At 36.5% G+C, this 22,075-nt stretch overlaps 1 protein-coding gene across 1 annotated transcript in view; it reads left to right on the top strand.

Moving 5' to 3' along the window:
- LOC308648132 (attractin-like) overlaps positions 1 to 22,075 on the top strand; it is a gene marked incomplete at its 3' end in the record, with an annotated part of 101,078 nt that overhangs the window by 30,458 nt on the left and 48,545 nt on the right. Inside the window, 6 exon segments of the mRNA XM_081292832.1 lie at positions 5,722 to 5,812; positions 6,637 to 6,880; positions 8,394 to 8,577; positions 9,709 to 9,863; positions 11,747 to 11,831; positions 20,330 to 20,550. Of these exon segments, the coding sequence (XP_081148958.1) occupies positions 5,722 to 5,812; positions 6,637 to 6,880; positions 8,394 to 8,577; positions 9,709 to 9,863; positions 11,747 to 11,831; positions 20,330 to 20,550 (980 nt within the window).

The raw sequence follows: 22,075 nt of genomic DNA, 5'->3' as shown, positions 1-22,075 counted from the left end.
AATTTGTGAAAGGATATGTGGAAAATACACTGAACTATTGCTATTTTTTCTCTTGTTGTTAACAGGAAATTTATTCCACCTAGTTGAGCAACTGTCAGTCTCTGAGATTGTTTCCTCTGTGTAAAATGAGGAATGGTAGATTGAGGAGTGGGGTTCTTTTTTTTTTTTAATATATATATTTTTTAGTTGTAGATGATCACAATATCTTTATTTTTATTTTGTTTGTTTTTATGTGGTGCTAGGGACTGAACCCAGGGCCTCACGCATGCAAAGCAAGTTCTCTACCACTGAGCCACAACCCCAGCAGGAGTGGGATTCTTTTCTGAGTTACTTTTAGCATCTTATACCAAAAAGATGATCTCCTTACCCCCAAATCTGAAAATTAGATGGAACTTGCATCACACCTATTTAATATTCTCCCCTTAACACTATTTGAAAGCATATTTCTTGTTTCCTTTAAATGTTTTTCTTGGTTTAAAAAATGCATACATTTTTATAGAAAACAAGCTTTTTCTTTCTTTCTTTAAAAAAAAATATTTATTTTTATGTAGTGCTGAGGATCAAACCCAGTACCTCACACATGCTAGACAAGCACTCTACCACTGAACTATAGTTCCAGCCCTGATGACTGTTGCTTTTACAAAATACTACTTGGTTGTGAAATCAGCCAATTAAGTATTAAAGAGCTCAAGGAGAAGTCATGGTAGAATGACTGCGAGAAGATTGCCTGAGCTCAGGCGCAGATTCTGTAGTAAATATCTATGGAATTATAGAATGGAATGTGAATGTTATGAACATTTAGTGTCAATGTAACAAAAATAGGGAGAAGAAATGGGATTAGAAATGTTAATGCTAAGATTTTCAACTTTCAAAGCAGGAAGTTAGTAGAGTGCCCAAAAGTAAATTGTGTATACATTTAAAACTTGAGCAAACAACATTAGTTAATAAAATAATTAATTAATAAAACTAAATAATTAGCTACTTAATGGATAATGATTAAATAACACTAAAGCTTAAATAATTTTTCATGTATTTTTAAAAAATGGACTATTCCAAAAATATATAAAGTAAATAGCTAATACTAATTGATGTGTTATTTGCATTTAGTAGATGTCACCATGTTGTTATATTTGCTTCAGATCTTGTATAAAATATTTATTTTTCTTTTTTTTTTTTGGTTGTTCACAACATTACAAAGCTCTTGACATATCATATTTCATACATTAAATTGAAGTGGGTTATGAACCCCCAATTTTACCCCAAATGCAGATTGCAGAATCACGTCGGTTACACATCCACAATTTTACATAATGCCCTATGTATAAAATATTTTAGAGAAAAGGAAAAGTTTAGATAAAATATAATGAATACTAATGCATTTAGCACTTATACTGGGAAATAAAACATTGTGAATACAATTGAGGATTCTGGTATGTTCTTCTCAAGTACCAGAGGTAGTGTCCTGATTTTGGTTTCAGTTGTTCACCTGCATCTCTTAAAAATATGTTGGAAGCCAGGCACAGTGGCATATGTCTGTAATCTCAGCAGCTTGGGAGACTGAGGCAGGAGGATTTCAAGTTCACAGCCAGCCTCAGCAACTTAGTGAGGCTCTAAGCAACTCAGTGAGACCTTGTCTCTAAATAAAATACAAAATAGGGCTGGAGATGTGGCTTAGTGGTCAAGTGCCCCTGAGTTTAATCCCTGGTACCCACCCCCCAATAAAAAAGTTGTATTACTATATTTTCTGGTTGTAGTCTTCATAAAAAACAACATTTTGGCTGGGTATGATGGTGCAAAGGTGTAATCCCAGCTACTCAGGAGGCTGAAGCAGAAGAATTGTAAGTTTAAGGCCAGTCTCAGCAACTTTTGTGAGACCCTGTTTTGAAATAATAAAAAGGCCTGGGACTATACTACCACAAGCAGTATACTGATTCAGTGCAATCCTCATCAAAATACCAATGGCATTCTTCACAGAGATAGAAAGAACAGTCCTAAAATTCATTTGGAAGAAAAAAAGACCCAGAATAGCCAAAACAATTTTAAGACAAAAAAAGCCATGCTGGAGTCATCAGAGTACCTGTCTTCAAATTATACTACAGAGCTATAGTAACAAAAACTGCATGGTACTGGCATACAAACAGACACAGAGACAAACCCACACATCTGTAGTCATTTCTTGACAAAAGTGCCAAAAAGATACATTGGAGAAAAGACAGCCTTTTTAACCAATGGTGTTGGGTAAACTGGTTATCCATATATAGAAGAATGAAACTAGACCTTATCTTTCACCTTGCATAAAAATCAGCTCACAATGAGTCAAAAATCTGGGAGTTAGACCAGAAACTATACAACTTCTACAAGAAAACATAGGGTCAGCACTCCAACACATAGGCATAGGTAATGACTTCTCGATACCCATAAAGCTCAGGAAATAATGCCAGGAGTTAATAATGGGATGGCATCAAATTAAAAAGCTGCACAGCAAAGGAAACAATTAGGAGTGTAATGGGAACGTACAGAATAGGGAAAATCTTTGCTGGATAAGTATCTCTAAAGTATATTAAAAAACTTTAAAAACTTTACACCAAAAATAATACAATTAATAAATGGGAAAATGAATTAAACAGACATTGCTCAAAAGAAGAAATACAAATGGCCAACAAATATATAAAGAAATGTTCAACATTATTAGTAATTAGAGAATGTAAATCAAAACTACACTGAGATTTCATTTTATACCAGTCAGAATGGCAGACATCAAGAATAAAAGTCTAGAAAGGATGTGGGGGAAAAGGAACATTATACTGTTGGTAGGATTGCAAATTAATACTACCACTATGGAAATCTATTGATTCCTCAAAAGAGTAGTCGTGGAACCACCAAATAACACAGTTATACACTCCTCAGTATTTTTATTAAAGAATTACAGTAATTACACTACAGTGATATGTGCATACCCATTTTTATAGCAGCACAATTCATGATAGCCAAACTATGGAACCAGCCTAGGTGTCCATCAACAGAAGAATGGATAAAGAAAATGTGGGATATATACACAATGGAGTTTTATTCAGCCATAGAGAAGAATGAAATTTTGTCATTTGCAGAGAAATGGATGGAACTAGATACCACTATCATGATAAGAGAAATAAGTCAAACTCAGAAGGTCAAGGGTGGTATATTTTCTCTCATAAGCAGAAGCTAGAGAGGAAAAGGACAAGAAAGATGGGAGCAATCTCATGAAAATCAAAGGGACTTCAGTAGAAGAAAGGAACCAAGGGGGTGGGAGATGGGAAGGAAGGAAAGAAGTGCTGGGGAGTGATACTGGCCAAATTATATTGTTACATTGTGTGCATGTATGAATACGCAACAAGATACCCATTGATATGTACAACTATAACATACTGATTTTGAAAAACATGGATAAAAAAGGCCTAGGAGTGTTAGCTCAGTGATCAAGTGCTTCTGAGTTCAATTCCTAGTACTGGGGGAAAAACTAAAAACAATATTCTGCATTTTTGTCCTTTATTTAGCTTAACATTCTTTGAGATTTATGTTGCTATATATTGCTTGAGTTTATTTGGTTATATAGATATGATTTATTAATTTATTAATTAATTTATTAATTCATTTTTAATTGATAGCTGTTTTTGCTATGATGTTATGATAGAATTTTTCTAACATTTTCTTTTAAGAATGTTTTTGAGGGGCTGGGGTTTTGGCTCAGTGGTAGAGCACTTGCCTAGCATGTGTAAGGCACTGGGTTCGAGCCTCAGTACCACATTAAAAAAAATAAGTAAACAAAATAAAGGTATTTTTTAAAAAAGGAATGTTTTTGATAATTTTTTAAAAAGTTGGATTATCCAGGTATACTCTCAGAGAAAAGAAACATTTACTTAAAGTACAACAAGACCTTTGTATTTTCTTTCTTTCTTTTTTTTTTTTTTTTTGGCTGTTAATTCTAGAAAAGTTAAAATTAATACTTTTAGCTGTGTGGGGGTGCCACATACCTGTAATCCCAGCTACTTTGGAGGCTGAGGCAGGAGGGTAACAGGTTTGAGACTAGCCTGGGCAAGTTAGCAAGATCCTGTTTCAAAGTAAAATTTTAAAAAGGGCTGTGGATGGGGCTGGGTTTGTGGCTTGGTGGTAGAGCGTTTGCTTAGCATGCATGAGCCCCTGGGTTTGATTCCCAGCATCACATTAAAAACAACAACAACTAAATAAACAAAAGTATTGTGTCCATCTATGCCGCAGTCTTGGCTGGGCACAGAATCACGAGCCACCACACAGCTTTGTAGATTCAAACAGCAATTCTTTATTCCCGAACTCACATCGGCCTCCACACACGCTCTGGGGCAATCCCAGTTCTGCTGCCACCCAATTCCTACTCCACGAGGCTTTCTTCCCAAAAATACTCTCTGAATCTCAGGAGAACTCAAAGGGAGCTCAGGTAGCAGGAACGCCCTATTTCCAGCAGCAATAATCCTCAACATCTAACTTCCCTAAAACCTATAGTCTTAAACTGGGAACGCCCTTAACCCAAGGAGCGGGATACTTCCTCAAACTGCAGGATACACCCTAATCCTGGATCCACCCTGGTCATTGAGCAGGGTCACCTTTCTCAAACACACATGCAAGGTCACAGCAAATTTCCAAGGCAAGTCCATTTAACATGGGGTACGCTGGCAAGGAAATATTGATGCGTCATTCCTACTTGGCAATAATGGCCCTCAGCACATCTACAACTAAAAATATTAAAAAAGAGGGGGCTGTGGATGTAGCTTATTAGTAGAATGATCCTGGATTCACTTCCCAGTACCACCCCCATCTCATACAATGTTGCCTCCCGCTGTGCAAAAAAAAAAAAAAATCAACATTTTAAAAGTATCATCTAAGGATTTATCCCTGTATATAAAATTTTTTTTGTTAATCTTTTTCCCCCTATTTATGTGCATAGAAAGATAACTGGAATGTTGTTTACTCACTGTTAATAATATTTATTTCTAGGTAATAGAATGTGGGGTTGTGTTTTAAACTTTTAGCTGTTGTCTTCATAATGAATGTGTATGATTTATAATAGCAACTCAGTGATATTTTTCTTGAAAACAAACAAAATACTCAAAATTAAATATGTTAAGATGTTGAATATGATTATTCAGTAATGCAAGGGTAAGTATAAATTGTATGGCAAGAGTATTAAATTATTTTCATTTTGGCATGTTTGTATTTCAAAAGATCAGTATGTAAATTTATAGTATAATTGAAATGCTATAATATATTCAGCCTTCCTTAAAAGTATGGTATGACTAAAATCAATTAGATGAAAGAAAAGGGAAATTTTCTAGTAATTTCCTTTTATTTATCTTCAGTTTTTTATGATGGATTGAAGGAAAAGTTATTGTAATAAATTAAGTTTAAGTCCCTTTAGTATGATGCAATCTTCCAGTGATTTAGACTACAGAAGAGATTTTCAGAAGAGGCATTAGAAGCTTCCACCAGACTTTTATTTCCTTCTTGTCCCAGTGCTACGTAGTCCACCGTCCCTTCCTGAATTTTCAGATACCTAGTGGGCTCAGGTGTCAGTAGTGTTTGCCAGGGTAACAGGCGCCTCCCTGTGTCCTTGATTTAATGAACATCTCAAAACTGGATTGTTACAAATAAAAGAGTACAAGATATTCTGTTTTTTCATTTGGATAAAAATTTGATCTGTTTGTTTTGTAGGTATGACCTTGCTTCTAGGGAATGGCTTTCACTAAACCATTCTGTGAACAATGTGGTTGTTAGATATGGTCATTCTTTGGCTTTATATCAGGTAAAAATACCCGCACTCTGTACTAAGCCTGAAACTCGACTCTTCCTCAGTTAATTTATGTATTATGCAGTTGAAAAGCTATTGAATGTTGTTTTTTTAATTGGGGCAGACTTTCTTTTGGCGGTGGGAGTTATTTGATTGGCTAAGTTGTAAGTGGAATTGAAGCTGCAACTTCTTGAACCCAAGAGATTTTAATGGATCTAACCATACTGAGATATTATTGATTGTGATACCAAGTGGTTAGAACTGTAGATTAAAAAGTATTGAATAGCATTTATGCCATTCCAGGTTTATCCAAGAATTGTCAAGCAACTAAATAATAATTTTCACCTCCCATTTTTGGAGGTATGTGTTAGGATGAAGCAACTTTATTTTTTCAAGTTATTTTATTATGTAAAAGATCTCATATAAGCAAGCCCAAGAAAATGACAAAGTTTTAGAGACATAAAATATGATTTGCTTATTTTTGTTCCTTTTTGCATCCTCTTCCTAATTATTCATGGAATGGCCCATTAATAATTTTTAAGCTGAGAACATTATTGATGTTTTTGAACTGGTCATTTTTTGTTCTCAGATTTGAATTTTTTTTTGTTTTTTGTTTTTTTAGTTTTTTTAGAGAGAGAGAAAGAATTTTTTAATATTTATTTTTTAGTTTTCGGTGGAAACAACACCTTTATTTTTTTTTTTATTTTTATGTGGTCCTGAGGATCGAACCCAGCGCCCCGCGCATGCCAGGCGAGCACATTACCTCCTGAGCCACATCCCAGCCCCTCAGATTTGAATTTTTAATGTTTTTTAAATCCTGTTTATGTTTTTTCCTCTAGGATAAAATTTACATGTATGGAGGAAAAATTGATTCAACAGGCAATGTGACCAATGAGTTGAGAGTGTTTCATATTCATAACGAATCATGGGTATTGTTGACCCCAAAGGCAAAGGAACAGTATGCAGTGGTTGGACACTCAGCACACATTGTAACACTGAAGAGTGGCCGGGTGGTCATGCTGGTCATCTTTGGTCACTGCCCTCTCTATGGATATATAAGCAATGTGCAGGAATATGACTTGGGTAGGTATATTTTTTCCAGTGGACATGTTTTAAACATCAACTTAAAAACCTCTCCTTTCATTGTTAGGATGTTAAACAAGATTCAAGCTAACCTAGATCCAGTTCTTCATTTTGAAATGTAGATAACATGGATGTATAAACAGTAAAATTCAGGTTATTGATGCCCCTTTCTACTGTCAATTTTCGAGGAGATAAAGGAGGTACTGAATACTAAGGGTGTTAAAATAAATAAAAGTAGTTCAAACTACAACTGCTATGGAAAAATTTGGGTGGCCCTTTAGTGGTTGATTTAATGGAGCATGAATTTCCTTTAATACATAATCTTTCCTTTGGTTAAATTTTGTTTTATCTGTTGTTGTACAGTAGATGTATCAGCTATAATTTATATTTTGAGATAGTAGGCCTATAAAGTACATCTGTATACTGATTACTAAAGATCATAGGGAATTAAATTCTCACTTGAGGGGAATATGAGTCTTTTATTTTAAAACAGTTTTAAACCCCTGCATTTATAGCCAATTTATTCTCTTTTGTCTCTTTCCAAGCTTTTTGTTTATTCTTATTTTTTATAGGTTCTTTTTAGTTATATATGATAGTAGAATTCATTTTGATATAATTATACAAACATAGAATGTGTCTTATTCTAATTAGGACCCCATTCTTTTTTCGGGGAGGGCACCAAGGATTGAACTCAGGGACACTCAACCACTGAACCACATCCCCAGCCCTATTTAGTATTTTATTTAGAGACAGGGTCTCACTGAGTTATGTAGCAGCTCACTTTTGCTGAGGCTGGCTTTGAACTCGTGATCCTCCTGCCTCAGCCTCCTCAGCCACTGAGATTACAGGCATATGCCACCATTCCCGGCTTGGACCCCATTCTTATGGATGTACATGATGGTGGGATTTACTGTGGTATATTCATATATGTACCTATATATGAATAGGAGAATTATTTTGGATTCATACCCCTGTCTTCTTTTTCCTATCCTTTTTCTTCATTCCCCTTTGTCTATTATCAATTCTTCCCCTCTCCCTTGTTATTGTGGGTTAGCTTCCATATATCAGCAAAAACATTTGACCTTTGGTTTTTGGGAACTGGCTTATTTTACTTAGCATAATAGTCTCCAGATCCATCCATTTACTTGCAAATATCATAAAGTCTTTCTTCTTTATGGCTAAGTAATACTCCATTATGTATATATACCTAGTTTGGCTCCATAGCTTAGTTATTGTGAAATGAGATGTTATAAACATTGATATGGCTGGAATCTGGATCAGTTTAATGAAATTCTTTTCCTGTATAGCATGTTAGAACATCAGAACACTTAACAGATTGGAGTTTGGCCATATGGGTTTGTTACAAGTTTTGGGTGGATTTTTTTTTTAAGATAAAAGGATGAAATTATATGCATCAGCTCTTGTGAAATCCCTTCTCCATCCTTGAGATATTTTGATGTTGAATATTAGAGAAGGGGAACCTGCATGCTTTTGACTGTTTTTCCCTTTCCAGAGAGGAACACCTGGAGTATTTTGCACACCCAGGGTGCCCTTGTGCAAGGGGGTTATGGCCACAGCAGTGTTTATGATCACAGGACCAAAGCCCTGTATGTCCACGGCGGTTACAAGGTTTTCAGTGCTGTTAAATACAGGCTCGCAGATGACCTCTACAGATACGATGTGGGCACCCAGATGTGGTGGGTGCTTTTTTTTTTTTGGAGCTTTTGCTTTAAACTGTGAATTCTCTAGATGCAATTGTTGGGAAAACATTTTGCTGGGTTTTTTTTTGTTTGTTTTGTTTTTGTTTTCAGGCCTGGTGTATAAGTCTGTTCAGTGTTATATATAAAGAAATTAGGAAAAAGCATAGGGTAATAAATTAGCTGCATTTATTTTGTTGAATTATCCTACGTTCTGTAATACAGTGGTTAGAAACTACTTGGCATTCTTGGGTTGATTTTCAGTTTTCATACACTCAACCCTACTGTAATTTTTTTCCCTTCGGAATCCTAAGGAATAAAGCAGTAGTTGAGTTTGTACACACACTTATAATTAAGTAGACTATATTCCCTTTTTTTTTTTTTTTTGGTGGTGTTTGAGATGGAACCTAGAGCTTCACACATACAAGGCAAGTGCTCTGCCACTGAGCTGTACCTCCAGGAAGATATATCCATTTTTGAACCTTGTCTTGGTAATCAAAGTGTCACCCCTGAGGTCAGTAATTGGCATAATCCAATATTATCATCAAACAGGATGCTCTCATACCTAATTGATAGAGCTCTCCTCATGCTGAATTACAGATCAGCCTGTAAAATGTATGCTCATTTTAACAAATATAAAGCTAATTTGAGTTATGAAATAATGTAATTTTAAAGCAATGTTTTCCCTTTTTTGGTATTTCATCACATATCTGAAAGACCATTCCCATAAATATGGTTTTACATTCAGTCTGGCATAAAAATCATCATTTTTATTAGCTCTGTAATACTCCATCTTGTGAGTATACTGAGCCTGTGTGATTGGAAGTTTTTATTTCTAGCTTTTGTCTTGTTAGTAAAGTATCGTGCATAAGTGTCTCTCTGTGTTTCATATGATTTCTTCCCAGAAAACAGCATTATAGCTTCCTATGTTATGAACATTTTAAGGGTGTTAATATCTTTTGCCAAGATTCTCATAGGATTTTACATGTCTAGACTTCATGTAAGGAAAAGTCTGAAGGTTTTTGCACATTTGGGTTTGAAGCTAATAAAGTGGCTGAGTTTGCATTAGCAGATAAATAACTATTCTTAAAAAACTAACCTTATATTTATTATTTTTCAATAAACTCAAAGGACCATTCTTAAGGACAGCCGATTTTTCCGTTACTTGCACACAGCTGTGATAGTGAGTGGAACCATGCTGGTGTTTGGAGGAAATACACACAATGATACATCCATGAGCCATGGTGCCAAATGCTTCTCTTCAGACTTTATGGCTTATGACATTGGTAAGTTTCCCAGAGCCATTTTTCTCTTCAGAAATGTTTTTGTATATAAAAGCAACATTTTAAAAAGAAACTGAAAATATCACTAGTTCAAATGGCCAGGCCACTTGAAAGAGGTCCAAATGGTAGTTTTGTATTTATTTGACTAAAGTTACACATTTGTTAGAAAGCATTACTTCTACATATAGTTCTTCTGTAAGTCACTGTTGTTAATTGCTTAAATGTTAATTTTCGGGAATGTTATGAGGAGCCGCTTCAGAAAACACTCTTAAGTCGAAATTCAAATCAAAGAGAACTACCTGGCCAGGGACTGTCACTCACCCATAGAGACTGAAGCTCTGTGGGAGAACAACAGCAATTTCAGGACCTATTTCTTGAGAATTTAAGGATGAAAACTATAGCTCAGGGACTTTTCTTGGCATCATGTGAATAAGCCAATCACAGAAACTAAAATAGTAGTTAAAGCAGGACCTCAGAGCCCTAAGCAGGACTGGAATTTTCCAGTTAGCAAGCAAGCAAGTTACAGAGGCTTAAAATAAAAGCAGTTAGCTTGAGCAACTTGGACAACCGCATCTTGGGTCCAAGCAGGGTTTGGACAACCATATCCTGAGTTCAAGCAAGGGGTTAGTGGGGGCAAGAATCTACTTACATTTTGTGGGGTACAAAGCACAGAAAATAATTTTTTTTAAATCAGAAAACAACTTTCATTTCAGTTTCTCAGAAACAGCTCTTGTAACAGTTTTTTTTTAATAGAAGGCAGCAAAATGGAGTCTGAGGCCTGTCCATGACAGTTCTCGCTTTATAATTGTCTTATCTCATTTCTCAAAATCTTAGATCTATAATCTCTATTTTTTACTAATCTATAACCTATATCTTACACTCTTACTGATTTTACTAATTAGTTTACACCACAACAGAGGATGAATTGAGATATCTGGCCTTGGGCATATTTAAATGCTGTGGTGAAGGCCAAAGATGGCATGGAGTCCTGAAGGAAAGCGGGTACACACTGTGGAATCAAGGAAGGGACCTTTGAAGTCAGAGAAGAGGAAGGGATCTGCCCCACTGGTTTGGGGGAAGGAAGTAAGGTGGGTCGGCAGGAAGCTGGGGTCAGTTGTGGCCTCTGTTCTCCATGTTGAGGAAGATGGGGTGGAGAAGACCGGGTAGGTTTGGGTCAAGGTTGAAGAAGCTCTTCTTGGGCAGTGTCCCCGAGAGTGAGGCAGTGAGCTTGTGGGTGGGGTGGTGCAGGAGCACCCTTGGTGTTCAGTCAGAGGGACGTTGCTAGCATAGGTCAGGGCAAAGGAGGCTCAGGAGATCTAGGAAAGGGCTTTACATTTTTAAATAAAGTTTAATTTTTGAAATTTTAATTTCCACTTGCATTTTTCTATGGTAGCTACTAAGTTTGGGCAGATCAATATGGGAAGGAGTAGAAAACAATTGTGGAACTCACAGAGTATGCTCACTTAAGCTTTGTAGAATATAAAATTTGCTTAAGTTAAAAAAACATTCTTGGGGGCCAGAGATGTAGTCTAGTGGTAGAGTGCTTGCCTATCATGATGGACACGGCAGTGGGTTGGATACCCAGCATGGCAAAAACCAAAACCAAAAACAAAAATAAACATTCCAGTGTGTAAAACTGATGGACAGCAGGGTGAGTGATGTCATAAATGTCAGATGCTAATTGGAATTGCCATGTGACCCATCTTTCTTTTGTGCCCTACTGCTCCACTGCTGCTGGTTTTTACCCAGCAATCATAGCATGACTAATAGTTGAGAGGCATGTTTTACAAAGCTGTGTGTGTGTTACAGTCTTCTTCTTGAAGACTGTCAGTTCCTGTTGATTATGAATGGCAGTCCTCTCTGAAATGTGTTTTTCTTGCTTCTAGCTTGTGACCGCTGGTCAGTGCTTCCCAGACCTAATCTCCACCATGATGTCAATAGATTTGGCCATTCCGCAGTCTTACACAACAGGTAATTGGAGAAGTGCTTGATTATTTTCTTTTGTGCTTGAGATGGAAGTGAAATAAAATATGTAGAAGTGAAAATGAACTAATATTATTTGCAGGATTCCCTCATCCCATTAGTTTTTCACAGAGGACAAATTTCCTGATTGAGGGTTAAAATATTCGATGTGACTGTGAATTGCTTCAAATGCCATGTTTGTTGATCTGGTGGTGTTAGCACACAGGCACATGCTATGTTTTGTGGTATTGGGATGTGTGGGGCAACAAAAGCTCCATGCATGTTACTGTGATAGGTCTTATGTAATTCTTTTTGGTACTTAGGTTGTTGAGTTTCAAGTAGCTGTATCTGAATAGTAAAGAGAGGTTGGAAAAAAAGCAGAGAGGGCCCTTTAGGTGAGAGATAAGGTAGGGAACAGAGATGCGGAGGTTGTAGAGCTTAACATAGGGCCAGTCTGTAGTCCTTGGATGATCTGAAATCTGCACTGCATTTCACTGCATTGCTGAAAAACGCCTAAGTCAGCTATCCCTCATGAATAATTTTATATATATAAAATGTGTATATATATATATATGTGTATGTGTATATAATGTATATATGTGTGTTGCTCAGCCGCACTAAATTGGCTTTGCCTGACTTAGTTGTTCTGAGTGTGGTTTTGATTAATCATTATTAATTTTTTTTTTTTTTGGTTAGTGCTGCATATGGAACCCACGGCTTTGTGTATGCTGGATAATTGCTCTACCACAAACTACGTTCCCAGACCTCTTAATCTGTTTTTAAATTTGCTGTTCTTTCCTCTGCCTCTTCAAATCTGTTGCTGAGTACCTCTAGTGAATTTTTCATTTTTCTTATTGTATTTTCAACTCCAGAATTTCCATTTATTCTTTATAATGTATGTTCTCTCTCTCTCTCTCTCTCTCTCTCTCTCTCTCTCTCTCTCTCTCTCGCTCTTCTTTTTGGCATTTCAGATGATTTTTTATTCTCTTTCAATCCCCAATTCCTAGTACAGTGCCAGAAACAGAGTACACATTTTTTGAATAAAAAACTTAATTACCCTTTGACACTTGGTTCTCAGAATCCTCATGATGAGCCTGAAACTGTTGTGTTAGACACAGGTAACAAGAAGCAACAGCTTTTTCCAGGCATGTCCATGTGGATGAACAGCCAATAATCTTTCCACAGTCCAGGAAAAAAATGTTTCTTTTTACATTCTATTTAAATATTCTGTAAAATCATCTATTACTGTGATCAACCTTAGAGTGAGTAAGAATATCCTTATAAAAAGTACTTCTCCCCGGCCAGACACAGTGGCGCACATCTGTAATCCTAGCAGCTCAAGAGACTGAGGCAGGAGGATCATGAGTTCAAAGCCAGCTTCAGCAAAAGTGAGGCACTAAACAATTCAGTGAGACCCTGTCTCTAAATAAAATATAAAATAGGGCTGGGGATGTGGCTCAGTGGTCGAGTGCCCCTAAGCCAATCCCAGTACCCCACTCCCCAAAAAGTACTTCTCTCCTATGGAAATCAAATTCAGTTCTGATTTTAAAACCTACTAAAATACAAAAATAAGAAACATGTGAGTTTCATGTATGTCTCTTTATTGCTATTCTCTGTTAAGCTATTAATGTCATGCTTTCATTTAATTCTTTAGACAGTTTTTTTTTTACTTCCTTAAATATATACTAGCTGTTTTGAAGCGTTGATCTCCTGAATTCAACATGTGGACCCTCTCAGAAATGTTTTTACTGACTCTTGTTTCTTCTGTATTGGTCACATATTTTCCTTTGTTTGCATATTTTGTTGAAAATGTAACATCTTAAATAATATATTAAAATAAGTCTGGATCCGGATTCCTCTACCACCACCACCAGGGGTTGTTGCTGTTTATTTAGGGCTTTTGTATACTTTAATTCTATGGATTCTCTTCCTTCCGCAGTGTGCCATTGATGATTTTTATACTCAGTTGTTTTCTCCTGTTTTTAATTTTAATTTTTATGCTCAGTTGTTTTCTTCTGTTTTTAATTTTAATTTTAATCCCTTTGGATTGCTGGCAGATCAGTGTAGCTTAGTGTTCAGCCAATGTTTACTCAATGTTTGTGCTTAAACACTTGCAGCCATTAAGTATCCACTATTTGCTGTTGTGTTTATTTGTGATTTGGGGGAATATATTCAAAGTTTTGGAAGTTTACAAATGTGGTCTAGCTTTTACTTTTTTTTGCATTTTCAAGGTCTAACATTCAGTTGGGTGTGAGTGGATAGACAGGGCTGCCTTCTCTGTTATCTTCTGCATGTTATTAAAGCCTTATGTAGACACTCGGCCATTACACTACTAGAGATGTGAAATCTTATTAAAGTGCACTATGATTGAGGTTGTATAGAAGAAATAATAGATGGGTAGAAAGGAGAGAAAATGAATGGAAAGAAAATCTTCAGCTTAAATATAAAAGCCCCATGAATGGAGTTACTAATACTTTTACTTCCGAGTCCTGCCCTTCTTCCTGGCCTGTCACTCCCAAATTCTTGAGAAATCTGTAAGTCTTAAAGTTACTGCCATTTCCCTCATCTGTGAAAATTGCCCTGCTTTAATGCTTATGTGCACTGTTAGCTGACTTACAGTGTCTTTCTAGATTAGACAACCAAAAGTGAGATGTATTATAAGAAACCTATCATTTGGATATAATCCAGACTTTACCTATTAATCAGAGAAGAGAGTGTCGATCTAGAAGATCCTGAAGCAGACCAGACCACTGTAAACGTCTTGAGATCCATCATCAAAAAATTGAGTTCCTGAAATAAACAAGGAGAGAAATGAATTACAGTAGATGGGGTAGAGAGAGAAGATGGGAGGGGAGGGGAGGGGGGATAGTAGGGGATAGGAAAGGTAGCAGAATACAACAATTACTAATAGGGCATTATGTAAAATTGTGATGTGTAACCGACGTGATTCTGCAATCTGCATTTGGGGTAAAATTGGGGGTTCATAACCCACTTCAATCTAATGTATGAAGTATGATATGTCAAGAGCTTTGTAATGTTGTGAACAACCAATAAAAAAATAAAATTAAAAAAAAATTGAGTTCCCGAAGCTCACATGCCTTCCCATGCCCACAAAAGCTTCCTTTAAAAGAAGGACCCAAGACCCCCAAAAAGCATGTCTTAGTGTTCAGCCAATGTTTACTCAATGTTTGTGCTTAATCACTTGCAGCCATTAAGTATCCACTATTTGCTGTTGTGTTTATTTGTGATTTGGGGGAATATATTCAAAGCCCACACCCTGAGAATGTATACTTAAATTTCTGTAATAAATTTCCTTCTTTGCTACTGAGACTTCACTTATTTTTAAGTTCTTTTCCACAACAAGTCAAGAACATAGAAGGTCTGAGTAGAGGTCTTATTATCTTTGGAAATACCTTCTCTAACCCCCATATGGTAACATGATCACCATGTCCCTGAGGGAGATTTGGGCTTGATTTAAAAGCCCTAAAACCTTGATGTGAGCCTTTTGGTGTTCAGTTCTGGGACTTTCTTTCACTGAAAGACAACTAAAAGATGTGCAGCAAAGACATAACAAGATACTGAGGAAACAAAGGGCAGAAACTAAGAGATGAATAAAGTTCAAGGAGGTAGACCAAGCTGCTTCAGCCTGAGATTTGGCTCATCCAGCTGGGGCAGCAGAGGTGGAACTGACCTTTGGGCAGCTCTCCAGGCTGAAGGACCAGGGGCCAAGGTATTTTTGTACAGAATGGATGCTCACTAGATATTTCTGAGTAAATGGATAGCATGATTTGAGCTTTGTTCTTTTTGGAGGTAGATATTATAAATGATCATATAAATCATGATCTACCTTTAGACTGAAATAGAATTAAATGGAAGAGATCATACACAGGAAAGAATAGGCCCATTTGTAATATTAGTTAATGCTAGAAATGTAATATAAACCTTGAAATAGAAGAGACTTAAGCAAAATTCTTTTTTCCCCCAAAATTAAAACTTTTTGTTGTGAAAATTTGTTGTGAAAAGATATAAAGAAGTAGAGATAATAGCATAATTAAGCCCCATGTGCCCCTTACTCTGCATTAGCAGTCATCAACCTTGGCCATCCTGAACCTGTCCATCTTATTTGGAAGCAGTTTTCTAACACAATAGGATTTCACAAGTAAATATTTCAGATTACAGTTGGTTTTCATTATTCACAGTGGTTATGTTCTGTAAAGTACTGCACACAATGAATTAGTGAATATTGAATCTCTGCTCCTAGAGGACATGTAGGGTTAGGTTTCTGCGAGCCTTCTCAGCACATTTTCCTAAACCAGTCAATACATAATCCTGTTCAATGTGTGTTTCTCTTTAAAAACAATATATTGCTGATTTCTTACCTTTGAGCTCGCGGTCAACAGCATTTTGACTCACGTCTAAATAAGGTTTATTTAACACACATATTTCCTCCACAAAGGCACATCACAGCTTAGAACAGGAGACAGCACTTAAGCACTGCACTAGGGGTCGTTGTAAACAATGAAATCACCAGAACAAAAACTCAAGAAGGGGACACTAAGTAAACCATGAAAGGGACACTTGTTACAGACAGCTGAGACAAGAAGTCAGAGCACTGCTTTGTTTGAGCTGAGCTGGAATATGTATGGTTGTCAACTCAAATGTTCTACCACTCTGCATGCACATGCCTGCAAGTGACCATAAATGGCTGCAAAGTATTGATTTTGGAGTTAGAAATAAATTTTAGAACATAGGTAAATTCACAAACACAGAATCTGCAAATTAGGAAAATTGACTCCATTTTTTGAAAGACTTTTAAAAACACAGCCACTACACAGCATCATATTTTTAAAGCTAATCATAATTCTTTAACATCATTCAATGTCCATTCAATATTCAATTTCCAAAATATCCCATAATTGTTTTAATTTTTTTTGTTCAAATCAGCATTTAAACAAGATCTGTATGGTACATAAAATGTCTTTTAATTTCTCTTGATCTACAGGCTCTCCAGCTGTGATGTTTTCCTTTATTTGCTAGAGATTGTGTTTGCTAGAGAAACTCGAGAGTTTTTTTTTTAATTTTTATTATTGGTTGTTGAAAACATTACATAGTTCTTGACATATCATATTTCATACATTTGATTCAAGTGGGTTATGAACTCACATTTTTACCCCTTATACAGATTGCAGAATCACATCAATTACACATCCACTGTTTTACATATTGCCATACTAGTGTCTGATGTGTTCTGCTGCCTTTCCTAGAGTTTTCTCTCTCTCTCTCTCTCTCTCTCTCTCTCTCTCTCTCTCTCTCTCTCTCTCTCTTTATTTTTATTTTTTTTTTTTGGTTCAAGGGATTTAACTCAGGGGTACTCAACTACTTAGCCAACACTTCTAGCCCTATTTTGTGTTTTATTTAGAGTCAGGGTTTCACTGTGTTGCTCTGTGCCTTGCTTTTGCTGAGGCTGGCTTTGAACTTGAGATCCTTCTGCCTCATCCTACCTAGCTGCTGGGATTATAGGCATGCACCAACATGCCCGGCCCTATAGAGTTTCTTATAGTTGAGATTTTGATGGTTACATCCGCATGCTTTCAAATATATATTGGTATTGTAGTGGTGCTCTTCCTCCACCAATGCATCTTAATTAAGCTTCTTCAGAGACCCTCACCATAATTGCTCTTATTAACAGAACATCAATAAAGATTTCTGCAAAAGAGCTCAGTGTAGTTAGAACTTTCTATTTCCTGTTCCTCTGTCTTGCAAAAGCTAAGTTTAACTGCGGACTTGATGATGTTATTCCTGCTTTTGTGGTAAAATGTGTAAACCTCTGACTGTTCTAAAAAAAAACAAGACAAAAAGCACTTTCTGAGAAATCAAAGAAAAAAATTAATTTTATGTAGAATCCAGCAAAAATGTGAACCTCCAATCCCACACCCACCTCTGGGTGTAAAGTTCAAAGAATTTCTAGGCTCCTGGTCTGGAGAGCATTAGGCAATATAGCCCCTCTGGACCCTGCAGCCAATAAACCTGCTTCCTGCTAATTCCTCAGGTGCCAGCCTCAGCTGACCTACATCAGTGTCTCACCTGAACTTCCCGCAAATTAGCACAGTCAGATTCACTTCATGATTATGGCAAGACCACTTCATAAGGTTGATTGTTTCTCTTTATTTACCAATTTTGAAAATAATGAACTGTTTTCTTTGCATTGTCCACACGTGAAAAATGAAGTTTTATCTTTGGGGTTGGGAGATATGTGTTATAGTGAACTCAAGGTTTAAAAAGAATCATATGCTTTGTAATTCCTCTTTTAAAAGTATATATTTTTTTTTACTTTTTATGTTTTTACCAGGGCATTATAGTCACACATAATAGTGGGGTTCATTTTGACATCCACGTATGCATGTAACATAATTTGCTCCACTTCAATATGTCTCCCTTTCCTCTTCCACCCTCCCTGGTCTCCTTCCTCTACTCTACTGGTCTTCCCTCTAGTTATCTATTTTTTTATTGGTGCATTAAAATTATACATAAAAGTGGAATTCATTGTGATACATTCACATGTGCACATAATTTGGTTAATTTCATTCTGAAGTTCCTTCCCTTTTCCATCCTTCCTCCCTCCCCATCATACACCTTCCTTTTCTCCACTGTTCACCCTTCTGTTTTCATTCGGTCCCCCTTTTTTATTCCTTATTTCTCTCTAGTTTCCACAAATGAGAGAAAACATTCAACTTTTGACTTTCTGAGTCTGGTTTATTTCACTTAGCGTGATGTTTTCCAGTTCTGTCCATTTACTAGTAAATAACATAATTGCCTTCTTCTTTATAGCTGAGTAAAATTCAATTATGTAGATATACCACGTTTTCTTTATACATTTGTCTGTTAATAGGCTTCTAGGAATGACTTGGCTATTGTGAATTGTAATTCTTATTCTTATTAAGTTTCAAATACTTCCCCTCTGCAGCCAGTGAGCATCTCTTCATGGTAGCTCTTGAGTTTTTGTGACACTACCTTAGTCTGTCTTTCTGGTGTAAGAAGATCTTACAGATTTCACTGTGAGCATTTCTTTATCCAGACATGACATTAGATTTTTTTTCTAAAAGGTTCTAATTAAGGGTAGATCAAGGAGAATGGTTTTAAAATATCACAATCTAAGTCATGGTCATATTCATTGCTACTGGGTTGGTTTTTTAAGAAGACTACTTAAAGAGAAATTGTGTGGTTCTTATTTTTCTTTAAAAAAAAAAAGGGATATGACTCAAGTAGTAGTGCACTTGCCTGGCATGTGTGAGGCACTGGGTTCGATCCTCAGCACCACATAAAAATAAAATAAATATATTGTGTCCATTTAAAGCTAAAAAATAAATAAGAGAAAATTCTATGTGCTTGTGTGTTTGATCCACTTCTTCCCTCAAGAGATTAATGACCACATACTCTATATGCTATTCTCTGCATGGCTCCTCCTCCCCGTATAGTATATATTGAAGATCACTTCAGAAATAATGTATAGAAATTTCCTCATTCCTTTTTACAGATGCCCTATGTTTCATCATGTGGGTGTATCATAGCTTATTCTTCACATCCCCAGTTGATAGACATTTTGGTTTGTTAGAATCTTTTCCTATTATTATTACAAACATTTAATTTATTGCTTTATATGTGTTTCTTTCTTTCTTTTTATTGCTATAATATCTTTGTAATAGACCTCTAGAAAAGTGATTTCAGGTTCAGAAGGTAAATGGTAATTTTGTTAGAAATTGACAAATTCCTCTCTGTAGGTTAGTACTATTTTACAAGCCCAGCAGCAGAGTATGCATATGCCTTTTGGCCCACATCCTTACCTATCTTTGTGGTCTTTTTCTTTGCAAATCTGATAGATGAGACATGCTACATAATTATAGTTTTAGTTTGAATTTCTCTTGTGTCTAACATTGAGCATATCTTCTCTTCATGTGCTTAATGTAATTTTTCAATTTTTACCTATAAAGTTACTCAAGCACTCTCTAAATTAATTCTTTACTACCCTTTGGATTTTAAGTCATGGAGGTTTTTCCTACTCTCAGGTTATAGAAAAGTTGCCCATTTTTTCTTCTAGAACTTATGTTATTTCTTTTTTCAGGTGATTTTCTGATCCATTTGGAATTTATCCTGGTATATAGAGTGAGAAAGGGCTTATTTTTATCTTTTTCATATGTTTAGTTATCTTGAAACCATTTACTGAAAAGTCCATCTTTTCCCTACTAATTTAAGATGTAACATTCACTGTGTACCAAATTGCCATGTGCAGCTTTTAGGTGGTTTATTGAAACTATTCTGGCGATCACAGGTCAGGATGAAAAGGTAAAATTTGGTAGGGAAGAGAATTATACTGATTTTTGAACCTTGAAAAATAGTTTCTTAGAGGACTTTTGATATGTAAGATTTATCTGAAATTTGTCTGTAAAAGTGTATCATGCATTTGTAACGTAAGTTTTCAGTAAATTCATTCTCTCCCTTTTTCCCCCTAGCACCATGTATGTGTTTGGTGGTTTCAACAGTCTCCTCCTCAGTGACATCCTGGTATTCACCTCGGAACAGTGTGAAGCACACCAGGGTGAAGCTGCTTGTGTGGCAGCAGGACCTGATGTCCGCTGTGTGTGGGACACAGGGTTGTCTCAGTGCATCTCCTGGGAGCTGGCAACTGAAGAACAAGCTGAAAAGTTAAAATCAGAATGTTTTCCCCAAACAAGTGAGTTTTTCCTCTACTTAGAATTTAATTAGAAATCTCATTTGATCAGAATTATGAAGACGCTTAGCATTTGTACACTTCTTATGTTCACCTTATTATCCACACTAGTTTAGTAATAACTTGTGCAACGTCTTTCTGGGTGTTTGAATATTGGTTTGTAAACATCTTTACATATGTCATGTAGCTCCTAGAAGCTGTCTGTGAATGATAGGGACACAACCTTCTTGGCATGCCATAGGCTTTATCCACCAGCTCCAAGACCTGACTGTAGTTGGTCCAAGGCAGTGCTATCCAATGGAACTTGTTTTGATAATGGAAATATTGCATACATGCCCTGTTCTAGTCTGGTAGCTACTTAGCCACATGGGAATCTCAGACACTGGAAAGGTGGCTAGTATGCCTGAGGAGCTGAATTTTTATTTAACTCCTGGCTACCATATTGGATTGTGGAGGTCTGACATTAAGGATGAGATTAGGAAGGCCAACCTAGAAAAGCCTATTGTAGATAGAGGAGTTGCCATCCTCACCAACTATTTTCTTGCTCTTTTAGTTGGATACAGCAGTGAGAACAAGACAGAGAGTTGCTGAGGATGAATGATGATCCCCACTTCTAGAAGCTCTCCTCATGTTTTCTAAGCTGTTTTCTTCACCTTGTCTGCTTAGCTTCTTGCCCTTTTGTTCTGACATATAGCACAGAACAACAGTGAAGAAATGTGTGAGAAAGTCCTTTCTAAATAAGAAGGATGTCTCTGCAAAATATTTGTTCACATCAGTTAAATATGTTGACTGAATTCCATGGCTAGCAAGATGGGTGTTGCCGTTATTGTGACTATTAAGATGGAGAGAGGCGGCTTTTATTCTCTTGGGATGCTCCAAATTAATCTGTGCAGCAACATAAATCCTTAGTAAGAACACCCAGGCAACCAAGTTCATTGATGGAGAACAGAATTACCAGAACACTGTGGGATTAGTCATTGTCTCCTAAAAAGGATAAAATCAGTGCAACAGTTATTTTTAACCAAATTTTTAAATGTTCAAATTAAATGTGCAAGTGTACATGGGAAATAATGTTGAATTATCTTACATGATTCAGTATGAGCCCATTTCTTGTCATCTCATGTGCAGTATCAACTCCTTGTTTCACTCCATGCCGCAGTCCAGCTGCAGCAAAATAACTGGGGGTGACGAGCAACTTGTGTAGATTGATACAGCTGGAGTGGGAGCCGTTTATTGTAGGACAGGAGGGGTATATATACATTCCACACAGCTTATCTTAATTAACATAAGGAATCTCCACACTTAACGCTCACTGGCGTTACTTCACAAACCACTCCCTCTGGCAAAATGCCAGGTGCCATCTTGACTTGTTTACAGACCCTAACAACTCCACTCTGTGCAGAGGTGGTCGTACTCCTTTGATGATGACAAGAGAAGGAAGAGCAACCTAAGGGATATACTGCTTGGGCCTTTAAGAAGGTGGGCCATGGACCCTCCCATTTACTCTTTTTTTTTTAAGTATTTTTTT

This window comes from Spermophilus citellus (assembly GCF_964194105.1).
Source record: "Spermophilus citellus genome assembly, chromosome: 4".
Classification (NCBI taxonomy): domain Eukaryota; kingdom Metazoa; phylum Chordata; class Mammalia; order Rodentia; family Sciuridae; genus Spermophilus; species Spermophilus citellus.
Note: the sequence above shows the minus strand (reverse complement) of the source record. Positions and strands in the feature narration are given on the sequence as shown.